At 46.2% G+C, this 11,984-nt stretch overlaps 1 protein-coding gene across 1 annotated transcript; it reads left to right on the top strand.

Moving 5' to 3' along the window:
• Positions 1 to 541: 541 nt before the first annotated feature.
• Positions 542 to 7,374, top strand: MDH2 (malate dehydrogenase 2, NAD (mitochondrial); the record flags this gene model as incomplete). Its single annotated transcript, XM_009579269.1, has 8 exons — positions 542 to 710; positions 1,480 to 1,563; positions 2,561 to 2,670; positions 3,178 to 3,303; positions 3,970 to 4,047; positions 5,203 to 5,302; positions 5,746 to 5,902; positions 7,074 to 7,374. Coding segments are annotated over 8 exons (948 nt in total), but the record flags the coding sequence as incomplete, so codon positions are not given.
• Between the last annotated feature and the right edge of the window lie 4,610 nt (positions 7,375 to 11,984).

Consider the following 11,984-nt stretch of genomic DNA (forward strand, 5'->3'; position numbering starts at 1 on the left):
TCGGTCCTGGGGTGCCGGGCTGTGTCTGTGCCCGGTAAAACATCCGTGCTGTTGGGCATCGCTCGGCGGCTCTTAGCCGAGGAGCTCATGCCTTTCTCTGGGCAGGTGTATACTGGCTGGGCCAATCTATTAGCTCCAGGGGAACATTTCTTTCTGGTAGTATGTGATGGGTGATAAGCAATTTTGCTTCTTGCTTTCTTCCTCTACCGAAATATGGCCCTGCTTTCAAAATGTATTAAGAATTAAAGCTGGCGGTTGGGGGTTTAACAGTAATCCCTTTCGAGGGATTGAGCTTCTTTTGAGCTTAGATTGCAAAAGAACATTTTCTTCTAACTTGTCCTACTGATAAACCTCAAGGATCTTTGGGAGGCTGTAGTGATGATCACTTTCTGTGGGCTTAGGCAACGAAGTTTGCATAGTGCTTGATAAAAAAATTGAGAAATAGAACTAAAAGTAAAGAAAGTGTGGTGAAATCCCAAGGTCACTGCTGCAGTAACTACCAGAACAGCTCTACAATGTGTTTGTCATCTTTTTTCCTCAGAACAATGCCAAGGTAGCAGTGCTGGGGGCCTCGGGAGGCATTGGCCAGCCTCTCTCCCTTCTCCTGAAGAACAGCCCGCTGGTGAGCAGGCTCAGCCTGTATGATATCGCTCACACTCCAGGCGTTGCAGCTGACCTCAGCCACATCGAGACAAGAGCAAATGTTAAAGGTACTGCGAGCCACTGGAAACGATCTGTGTTCTGAAAGGGTCCTCTCCAGTGTCTCTGACACGTGGAGATGCCCGTTGCTGTGCTTGTGAAGGGGAATCTTCACATGATCCTGAAGCCTAATATCAATTTAAGTAGCTTTTTCTCAAGCAGTGCATGACTAATTAAGGTTTAGCTGATTAGATTGGTATGTATGGAGATGAGAATGGTCTGTGGTTGCACCGTTGAAGGGGAATTTGTAATAACTGGTAGGAAACATTCAGTAGAATCGCCTTGGAAAAAAGCCTAAGCATTGAATTTAGAAGTGACTACAAATAGACTTAACGCTCCCTGGGTGTCTACATGAATTCTGTGTGTTTCTTTTCTGAAGGGACAGCTGTCAACTTCTGATGAAATCAAAACTTAATCTGCTGATCTTCATTTTATCTGAAGATCACCAAGAGGTTACATTTTACTTGAATGTGTCTGTCTGCAGTTCTTTGGGGGCACTGACTAGCTAGCGTTTCTGGAGAGTAAATACGCATAGCCGGAGGAACTGAGGGTTTTTGAAATGTGAGATTCCCACCACCTTTGTTCTGTAAGTTTTGAAACAAGGATAAAACATCAAATAGGATCCATCCATAATTGTATTTCTTTGCTTTTCAGCGTAAGTCTGAGCTGAGGGCTAAATTAAAAAAGGAATTGGGTGCCTCTGGGCATAATTTTGTACTTCAAAGTGTCAAATACTTAATAACTGGCAAAAACATAATGCCTGAATGTCTTCCATTCCAGGCTTCCTGGGACCTGAGCAGTTGCCAGAATGTCTGAAGGGCTGTGATGTTGTAGTTATTCCTGCGGGAGTCCCTAGAAAACCAGGTATGTTCTCTTTGTTAAAAAGCCCCGGGGCTTCATTGAAGTGTATCTCTGCAGTACTGTTATTCAAATAGAGCTGTGTCTGGTGCTTTAGGGTAGTGTTGGCTTGGGATGTAAGTGGTCTGTTAATGACACTGACCTAGAGCTTGTTGTGGTACCAGGCACCTTGCTTAGCTTCTGTCTTAGATTGTCCCTTGTAAAATGGGCAGAGTTGATTTCTGGAGTTCCTGTGTAGAGGTAAAGTGCAAAGACTTTTCATGCAAGTGGTCCTGAATCTCCCTTAAGTGTTTCTTGCCCAGAGCAATGCTCTAGTAAAAAAACCTGGTTCTTTGTTTCATTTCTCAGCAGAATAGAAATAATCTGTTTGTTTTGCATTAATTGTATGATAACTTCTCAGAGGATCTCTGAATGAATGCTGTTAAGCCTTCCTAGAATGTTTCTGAACTGCTCCATTTCTACTCTGTTTTTCAGTATCCTGTTGGGAATGTAACAAAACTCTAGACTTTAATGCCTAGCTCTTCCTAATTCTTCATTTTTTGTGGTTAAAGTAGTTGCTGCAACAGAAATGAGAGGTGACATGCAACTAGCAGTATTTTGCACAGAGTAGTTGGCATTAAAACTGTAGCTGTGGAGGTGACTGCAGAGGGGGAGGAGAATTCATCTTAGGAGCAGTTTCGCTGCTCTGAGCACCACTGGTGTACTGGTGTGGGTCAGTATGGTCATACCGTACTTCAGGCTGCCTAGGTGAAATACATTCAGACAATTTACAGCTGGGCTGGTCGCTCCTGAAAAGGGCTGATCTATCTGAAAGGGCAGTAGTCTTGTGTTAGCGAGAGGAGTTACCCTTAGAGCCAATTCATTACTGCAGCTAGAGAGTTTTATCTTGATATATGAAACCAGAAGCTGACATATCTCTATCCAGAGCAGAGTATTGTTTTTTGCTTGCCTATTAATGAGTAGACTATGGATCACTTAAAATATTGTACTGGATATGTTTTAGGTATGACCCGTGATGACCTGTTTAACACCAATGCTAGCATTGTTGCTACTTTGACATCAGCCTGTGCAAAGCACTGTCCAGAAGCCATGATCTGTGTTATTTCTAACCCGGTAAGCATTTTCTAGAGACCTTGAAAATGTAGAGAAAAAAATCCAGAATGAGAATAGTAGGTTCTCATTGAGTTCCTATTAGTTTTGACCAGTATCTTTAAGGTCCGCAGGCTATTTGCAGAAAAGAAGTAAAACCGTGGTTCTACTACCCCGTTTTTCTTGGGCTATATGGAAGCTAGAGGAAACTTGGATATAAAAGTGCTTAATATCTCAACATCTGTATGACTATGGTTATAATACATGCTGGTGTATTAGCTGGAATAGAAGTCTTAGCTCACTAAGGGAGGAGCCTTTGTAATGTGAATGAACAAATTATTTAAAATGGGAGATTTTTATTCAATTATTCAAAATAATTGAATTGCTCTTCAATTTAGGAATTAAAATAATTGGCTGCAGTCGACTTCAAGTTGGAAGTATACTTCGAGTTGTTTACTAGCCTGTTCAGTTCATGCATAGGCTTCATTATTATACTGGTTTTAATAAATGCTTGCCTATTCTCGCTTATAGGTAAATTCAACCATCCCAATAACTTCAGAAGTCTTCAAGAAGCATGGTGTGTATAATCCCAACAGAATCTTTGGCGTTACAACGCTGGACATTGTCAGAGCAAATGCTTTTGTGGCTGAACTAAAGGTAGGTCATAGTAACAGATGCTGCAGGAGGGATATAGTGTGCTTTGGTCATTAGATCTATCAAAAATGCTTTTAAAATCACTGCACAGAGCCAAAAGAGCTCAGATTTCTGTGGAGCTAGAGGCGAAGGCAATGATTCCCTGTTTCCATTCTCTAGAGGAGCCTGGGGATAGGGTTTCTTGCAAAATGGGGTTCAAGAGACTTTGACCTTTCTTTTCACAGCTGTCCCGTGTGGGCGAGCTACATGTTCACCTTAATTCTGTTGGCATTTTCAACCCTGCTGGTGCAACCGGAGGAAAGGGTTGAGTTGTAGTATGTATTTGCAAGTCAAACTGCCTGTGCTGCGTGTTACAGGATATTCTGCAAAGTATGAGGAACTGTAACAGGTTATTGCTCTTAATAGCCCTGGTGGAGTTTGTGCTGCTATTTATCTGAATTTGCATTAATAATATCCTGTAACTGTCTAGAGTTATCAGAGTAACCTGGAGTTCAACTGTGTAGATCTGGCTTTGTCCCTGGAGTATAGCTGCCTCTGAGACTTCTGCCCTGTGTAGAACTGAGTTATGAAAGTGTCCAAAAACCCTGGGCAGAAAATGAAGCATGGTGTTTTAAAATGTTTTTCTTGTCCGTATGCTTCAGAAGCTGGAAAGTTTCATGTTTCTCTTAGGGCTTAGATCCAGCTCGAGTAAGTGTTCCGGTTATTGGTGGCCATGCCGGGAAGACTATCATCCCTCTGATCTCGCAGGTAAGTCAGAGTTACTGCAGTGTGTGGCATCACACTCATCAATACGTTAGAGTTGATGTAAAGTGCCTTTGTGGTGGCGTGTAATGTGCTGAGATACAGCAGAGAGAGTCTTCCCTGCTCTTGTGGCTGCTTTCATTCTGAGATGAGGTGCAGGATACTGGAAGGCAGTGAGCTAAATCTAAACTCCTCTGCGTTTAAATAGTTTAAATAGTTCCAGCCTTTCTCCTCTAAAGGAGTTTGGGATAAGAACTGAGGTGTAGTGTGGGTGTTCAGATGTCTTGGCACTGTTTGTTTTGGTTTTTATTTTTTGTGACAGTTATTTCATTATATGAAAAAATGAAATTGATTTTGCTGTGGTGGACTAGAAGCACCACTTCAACATGCAGCATTGAAATGAGGAGGCATAGCTCAAGGTGTGTGGGGAGGCCGGCTTCTGTAATGACCGGTAGTCAGAGAGAGGCTCCCTTCGTGCATCTAAGCCAGAATGAAATGCAGTTCTAAAGCAGGCTGCAGCTTCATGAGGAGGTGGCTAGGATATGGCCAAGGATCAATCTGCAAGAAAGGGAGAAAAAGCTTTGCTCTAAGTGGGGAGTAAAGTATCCTTCACAGAAGGATGTTCTTAGGGAATAAGAGCAAGGGCTTTGGAGCAGCTGAATGCTGAGAGGGTGCTTTCAGTCAATTGGGATAGCGGCAGCTGCGCTTAACATACTTGTGTAGCTGTATCTGAAGGTTCAGTAACTTCCTAAATACTGCTGGCAGACTGGATCCTTCATAAGGCTCTTGACTTCCATAATGCCACAGTGACCCAAATACTTACAAGGTGGCTTTTTGAAATTCCTAAGGCCTGTTACATGCTTGGAGGGTGCAAAGACTACCCAGTAGCAAGTAATCATGGCAAGCCCTGGTTTTGCTGTCAAGCTGTGGTTTGCCCTTGAGCAAGCTGGGTGTGTCTAGGTTCCTGTTATGGTCCATGCAATAGCCAGCAGCCTTGGTGAATGCTTGCAGCTGGTCAGTTTGTCATGCAATCTGTGAGCTGGGATAACTGATTTTCCCCATTGAGAACTGTTGGTAACAACTGTAGTGGTACAAAAGCATCATGTGGGTGGCCTTATGCTGAATCTGGTATTTGATAGTAACTTCTTTTTTCCAATCTAGTGCACACCAAAAGTGGACTTTCCTCAGGATCAACTCGAAAAGCTTACAGGGAGAATTCAAGAAGCTGGTACTGAAGTTGTCAAGGCTAAAGCAGGAGCAGGTTGGTTCTTGACTACACCCTCCAAGTAATTCTTGTTGGCCAGTTGAATGGATGCAATCCTCTTCAGTTTAATCTTACTTACAACTGCGGTGCAGAATTATGAACTGCTGATTACGAATCTAGCTGCTCTGCCATGTCAGTGACTGCCTGAACTGTGGTACTAGAAGCAGCTCAGTATGTAGGTAAGACTAAACATTAATTGATCCCACTCCATGTATGGCTTTAAAAAGAATCTTCTCTGTCAAATCAAGCTGTTTCTTCCTACAAATCTGGTCAACTAAATAGCATGTGGCTGGCCAAAAGCTGCTGCTTTATCCAACTGGCTGTGAGCTTGAAGTCAATGACGCTGCAGCTCTGTAAACATATCAGTATGGAAGCCTTTGATGCTAAGGAAAATAGGAAATTTCAACGTGATCTGTTCTAAAAGTGATTAACTTTTACAGGTTCTGCCACCTTGTCTATGGCCTATGCTGGTGCTCGATTTGTGTTCTCTCTGGTGGATGCAATGAATGGAAAGGAAGGGGTTATTGAATGTGCCTTTGTTCGCTGCAGCTCTGTAAACATATCAGTATGGAAGCCTTTGATGCTAAGGAAAATAGGAAATTTCAACGTGATCTGTTCTAAAAGTGATTAACTTTTACAGGTTCTGCCACCTTGTCTATGGCCTATGCTGGTGCTCGATTTGTGTTCTCTCTGGTGGATGCAATGAATGGAAAGGAAGGGGTTATTGAATGTGCCTTTGTTCGATCGACCTCTGCTGCTGGGAGTATGTACTTTAAATGATGAGGCTTATAAACAGCAGCTACTGATTTAGTCTTGTGGTTTTTACTTGGTGATTTCAATTTAGTCTAGTGCTAGGTATCACTGAAGTTAAGAGCTGAGCATATCTTAAGAGTTCTTGAATATTTGGGTATTGTACTTAGGCATATACCTCGTGCTTGACAGGGATGCTGCTGCTTTTATCCGCTCTTAGACTGCAGAGTAACCAGAGATTCAGACTTGTCTTAAGAGGTCACACTTGCCTCATGTCAGGGCCTGTTTATGAAGGGCTTTCATATGATTAACCAGAGTCAGCAATCCTGTCTCCTCAGCTTGATCTGCTACAAGCAAATCCCTCAGAAATTGAGGCACATGGCGAGCTACAGCATGGATTAGGATTAATAGATTGCTTTCAGGACCTCTACTGAACTCTGAAAGAAGTGTTCCTTTTGTCACCCTTACCCTGTGGGTGGAGTGAAAAACAAGGATGCTGCAGCCCTGTCGTGGCTGCTGGGATGCAAAGGATGGTGTCTGCTGTCTTAGGTGCCAGCTGGTGAGGGAATGGAAGCAGAGGGGTATTGAGGGGGAAGGGTTTGGATGTAGGCATGAGATCTCAAAAACCTAGGAGTGCAACTCTGAAGCAGTTTCAGATTGCAAGCCGGTGGAAGCAAAGGGTATATGCCAGAGGAGAGAAATTCTCTTGCCGAACGGTGGGTTTGAAGATAGGAAGAGGCATGAAGGAGCAGTTGGTATCATTCTCTTGAAGGAGCTGATGGGCTAGCTTCAAGTTTGACACTTGTGAACAGTGAATGAGAAGTTTGTGAAGGCTGTAGAAGTTGCTACAGATAAGAAGAGGCTTCCGGGCCTTGCCAGGAAGCACAGGGTTGGCAGACTAGAGATGGCAGAGGTCCCAGGCTGGGTCTCCATCTCAGCTGGATAATACGTAATCAGAGCTGTTAAGTTGCTCTCTAGGTCATTCGATGAATGGTTAATCCTTAAATCCTCTTTCCCAAATTGAGAAGAACCTAGGTATTGGCAAGATCACCCCCTTTGAAGAGAAGATGGTTGCTGAGGCCATGTCTGAGCTGAAGGCTTCTATTAAGAAAGGAGAGGAGTTTGCGAAGAACTTCAAGTGAAGAGTTGATGACGGAGAGAAATTAACAACTTCCTTAATTTATTAAGGCATCATGTCACTTTATGACTTCTGGTTCAAAGCTCATGCTTTGATTGAAGTCTGTCTGTATTAGCTTAATGATTGTTGCCAATGCGGAGTCTAATCATCAATAAAACGGCCTCATTTTTTCAGTGTACCATCTGGAATTGTCCTGATGTGCTTGTCTTTTGAAGGTAGAAGCTGTAGGTTTCTGAAAAGTTGTCAGTTTCTGTAGTGATGAAATTGCCTCTTAAAGTGGGTGAACTGATCACTCTCAACTCTGCTGCCGCTTGGGTTTTGGTGTGGGCTGCTTGTTCGGCGCAGCAGCTGGGAAAGCAGGTGTGATCAGATAAGATCAAGATGGGGTGAAGAGGCTTGCGAAAGGGATAACCAAGTGCAGTGATCCGAGACGTGTGTTTTCAGGAGGTGGTGTTACCTCTGTTTGTTACCTTGTTTTGCCTTAATCTCTTAAATTTGATTTTAAAAGAGTTAGTAAAAGAGCACAGGGATTGAAACGTCAGTCCTGCTCTAAGAAAGTAATTAAAATGCTGAGAGCGACTCCTTTCTAGTTAGGAACAAAAAGCTTTGATTTGGCATCTACATAAATTCCTTTTACATTCATCCTCTTGTGAATATAAAAATAAATGTCTGCAAGAAAATGGTGATGACGAGTTCTGTTGCTGACTTCTTTGAAGGTAAGCTTTAATGAAGGAAGCTATTAATTCGCTCTTCCTTCATGCTCTGTGGGCTGCTTTCCCTATTGCTTTGAATTGCTTTAATCCACGTAGGTCGAAGTCTAAGTTGAACAGACTTTATTTTGATTAGATGAAGGAAACGCCAAAGCCCAGCACCTCTGGAGGAATTGAGTGTTGGTTTGAGAGAGAACCTGGTGTAGAAGCTTCTCTTAAGGAAGACACCTAAAGGCAGTAGATGCTGTTTGGTCACTGGCTGTTTTCCTCCACTGCTTGTATTCTAACTCTCTTCTGAGCTATTTTTATTTATTTTAATCTAGTTCATTCTGAACTGGATCACACAGTTGTGACACTGAAGATGCCTTGAGAATAAAGTGCTTGGTTCTTTCCCTGCCCTGTGGAACATGTAGGCAGAGAGAGGACAGCAAGTACAGTTCTTGTCACTCCTCTCTGCAGAAATTCAATGTATTAAAGCTTGCTTTCTTTACAGAAATAGTAATGAAGCGTCGGCAGTCATTACTCAGCAGGCTTAGAACAAAGTAATTATTAGGTGGTATTAATAGAATTAAAGATTAAAGAATTAAAGATCATGTTGGAGCGGGGCAGGGGAGGATGTCGGAACTGGAGGACACTGAGAGGAGTGACTGGCCAGGTCTAGTAAACGCAGCTTGGATGTTGTGTTCAAAACAAAAAATGGAAAGCGCGTGGCAGACTCTGCGATGAAGCAGGTTGCTGGATGTAGGGGTCTTGCAGGCCTGTCAGCAGTTTTGTATCCAGCAATAGGCAGCACAGGTTATTTGCAAACGGGGTGTATTTCCATCTGCCAGAGCGAGTGGTCTGCACCCCCGGCATGCGTGCCCAGCTGGTCCAGGGGAACTGCGACACGAAGCCACCGAGCTAACGGCTGCAGGGAAAGCCTTGCCTTGCAACCGGGAGGGAAATAACATACACTTGTTCTAGTCCTGCTGTTTTAAATACAGCAGATAGAGCAGATTTCTGAGGGTTGGAGATTTTTAGAACTTGAGGTTTATAGTGTGGCTTAAGTTATTCTTTTTCTTGTGTCAGCAGTCCAAACCCAGCGAAGTCTGGGGGAATTGCATGGACAAGCAGAAAGCTTCGCTTATACCAGCAGGGACTCGGGGACAGGATGGGTAAGTGGAGCTGAGGTGGAAGAGGATTATTTCCCAGCACCTGCTGACTCGTAGATTCTTCAGGGTCTCCTTCAAATCCCCTTAATGGTAACACTGTCCGTTCTCTTTCTGCACTGTTTGGTTTTTGGGTTTGTTTTCCCCTCCCATCCAATCCCATGCCTCATGCTTGGAGTTGCAGCCGTTCCCTGTGCCTGGAAATCTGCTCTCCTTTTGGGAAGGGAAATGAGACACCCTTCTTGTGGTTTTCTGCAGTGAAGGCAGAGACCAGGAGGATATTGGATGAAGGTGAGAAATGAACTTGTGTAGGTGTTCTCCGCTTGGTCAAAAGTGCTGTCCCCCTGGCCAAACACTGCTGTGGTGGATAACTTAATCGCTATGAAGACTGAAGATGGTTTGCAGAGGTAAGTGTGGAACATCCCACCCCTTCTCTTCTCTCTGAACAGATTCCCCAGAGGAGGAAAGGAACTAGGGTGTACCCCTCCTTGGGAGAAGTAGGAATTAGCTGTACCTAGATAAGCTGAAGCTTTACCCTGGACGTTGTCTCCTGGTGCGCTCTCTCTGAGACACACAACCTTCATCCCCTGTCTTCTGTGTGGACTCTTGTGTACTGAATTTAAGCTGAGTGACCATAGACTTAACTGCTTTATGCAGGAATTAGAAGTCGGCAGACTCGGTGGATCTGTGGACAACACTGCGGCAGCGTGGCCGCCTTGCTGAGTCACGGCGCCAGCTTCGGTGCCGGCAGCCTTTGGTTTTTACCTCCCATGGAGGTGAGTAGCCACGCTGCTGTGACCAGCTCTGGAGGAGGTGAAAACCCTGCCCTGCTCAGAGCTCTCGGGTTTCATCCTGTTTACTGAGCAGACTTTTGTCTTGATGGTCTTTAAGCATCTGACATCTTCCATCGCAGCATCATTTATGTGCACAGAGCTGCCCCAGCTCTGCGCTGGAGCCCAGATGTCAAGATACAGAGGAGATGTGTATTAAGAGTAATAAATAAAGATATTCCAGATGGCCAGATGTCAGGTCACTTGATCCCACCTGCCAATCCAGTGCTGCTGGGGCAACATGATAAAGTGCAGGAGAGGATAGAACAAGGAGAAAAGCAAATGGTGAACGTTACGGCTCGAGTCTTTCATCCTGATCAACCTCAGTGTCCCAGGGGGACTTGAGCTGGGATGACCGCAGGAGCAGGGTGCAGGCTGGCAGCCCTGTGTTCCTCATTCCTGGGAAAATTGTTTTCCCTTCCTGGCTCTGTTTAAGGGCTGGTGCTTTCGGGTGGGGGCCATCCAACCTGCCACCTCTGAGCCCCATCTCACCCCAGGAGGGCTTCGGGCAGCGGGAGCCGGGAGATGGCAGCAGCAGCTTGCCTTTGGGTAGGGCTGGTTACCCCCACAGCAGGCATGGCCGCGCCTGGGGACAATCGCGGGCATTTTGGTGATATTTAGGAGAAGGAGAAGTAGCGGAAACAACAACAGGAAGGCAGTTGGGTGCAGCCTCTGCCTTGCCAAAGCTGGCTGCCTTCCCAGCTCTGGGAAAGGAGCAAAATTGGAGGGGCTGGAGGTACCCCGCAAAGATGCTGGTGTCCTCCCGTCACTGCTGCTCAGCCTCAGTTTACTGGGGCTGGCGGTTCACGGCAGGCTTTGTGTGGCTGATCCCCTTTTGGAGGCTTCATGCTTTGCTCAGCAGGTGTAGCGAGTTCCTCGCTGGCTGGCAGAGCCAGCTCCCATTCAGCTTCACTGGGGCAGATCCGTCATCCCAGGGCGTGTGGCTGTGCAGAGCCCCTCCAGTGCACCAGGCACTGCTTACGGGCAGGGTCAGCCCTGGTAGGGGTGTCAAACCTCACTGCGGTGAAGCAGCCCACGCTGGGCTCTCTGCTTTACACAGAGCATCCTCTGCCCGGGGAGATGGCGGGTAAATAGGGAAAGGAGAGGGGGAAGTGCACCCCAAGGTGGGTCAGGCACAGCCGGGGGTGTGGGCAAATCTCCCCTGCAGCCAGTTCAGCTTCCTCCTTCCCTCACAGGGCAATAGTGAGATGCTTTAATGTAAGCAGGAGGATCAGAAACCATCTGATCTGTGGTTTCGGCTTTGCAGAGGCCTCTCCTCTCCCGCCCCTGGCTCTCCTGCCTGGCCACAGGCAGCGTTAGATCACCACCTTTGCATTCGCTGCTCTTGATTTACTAAAATGCCTGCAAGCTCTTGCTTCCCTCCCGGGTGCCTCAAAGCAGATCGGGAGCGCGACGCCGAGACGGGAGGGTTTGTTTGCATTTAGAGGGAAACCTGTTAATAAAGGAGACCAAAGGGACTGCTCTTTTCCTGGCTGCGGGAACAGATGGCTGGATAACACAGTGCAATTACTATGCAGGGACTCCTGCCAGGGTGGGGATTTGATTGCCTGTTAGGAGAGGTTAGTGCGCTCGAGCTGAGCTCTGCCACCGCTCTGCCCGTCCCTGGCACCTGCTGCCTGCGGGGGTCCCTGGGGACCCTGGGACAGATCAGATGGTGTCATGGAGGAGGTTGTGGGAGCTGGTCATGGGGAAAGATGCAGCGGGGGACTTGTGGCCAGCAGCGGGTCTCTGCTTCTCCCGCGCTGGGTGATGCTCTGGGAGGGCTGCCCTTTGGGTTTGTAAAAGCAAAGGCTGGCTCCGGTGATGAATGACTGCTCAGAGGTCCTTTCGGGCTGGAAGGGGTCCGGTGTCATTTTTTTCTCCCATACTTGTTTCTCCTCTGAGTCAGGAGGTGCCAAAGGAAAGTAGCAAGCGGCAGCTCCTGAATGAGCCGAGGGAGGTGGGCGCCAGGATGTGGGAGTCTCCTCGCCGTGGCACAGCTCGGGTGCAAAATGTTTCCCAGGGCTTCAAAGAGTGGCCGGACAAATCCACAGGGAAGAAAATTCCCTGCCGAGGCCTAGGAGGCTTAGGGAGCCCTGGGAC

Source organism: Fulmarus glacialis, unplaced genomic scaffold, assembly GCF_000690835.1.
Source record: "Fulmarus glacialis isolate BGI_N327 unplaced genomic scaffold, ASM69083v1 scaffold22000, whole genome shotgun sequence".
In the NCBI taxonomy this organism is placed as follows: Eukaryota; Metazoa; Chordata; class Aves; order Procellariiformes; family Procellariidae; genus Fulmarus; species Fulmarus glacialis.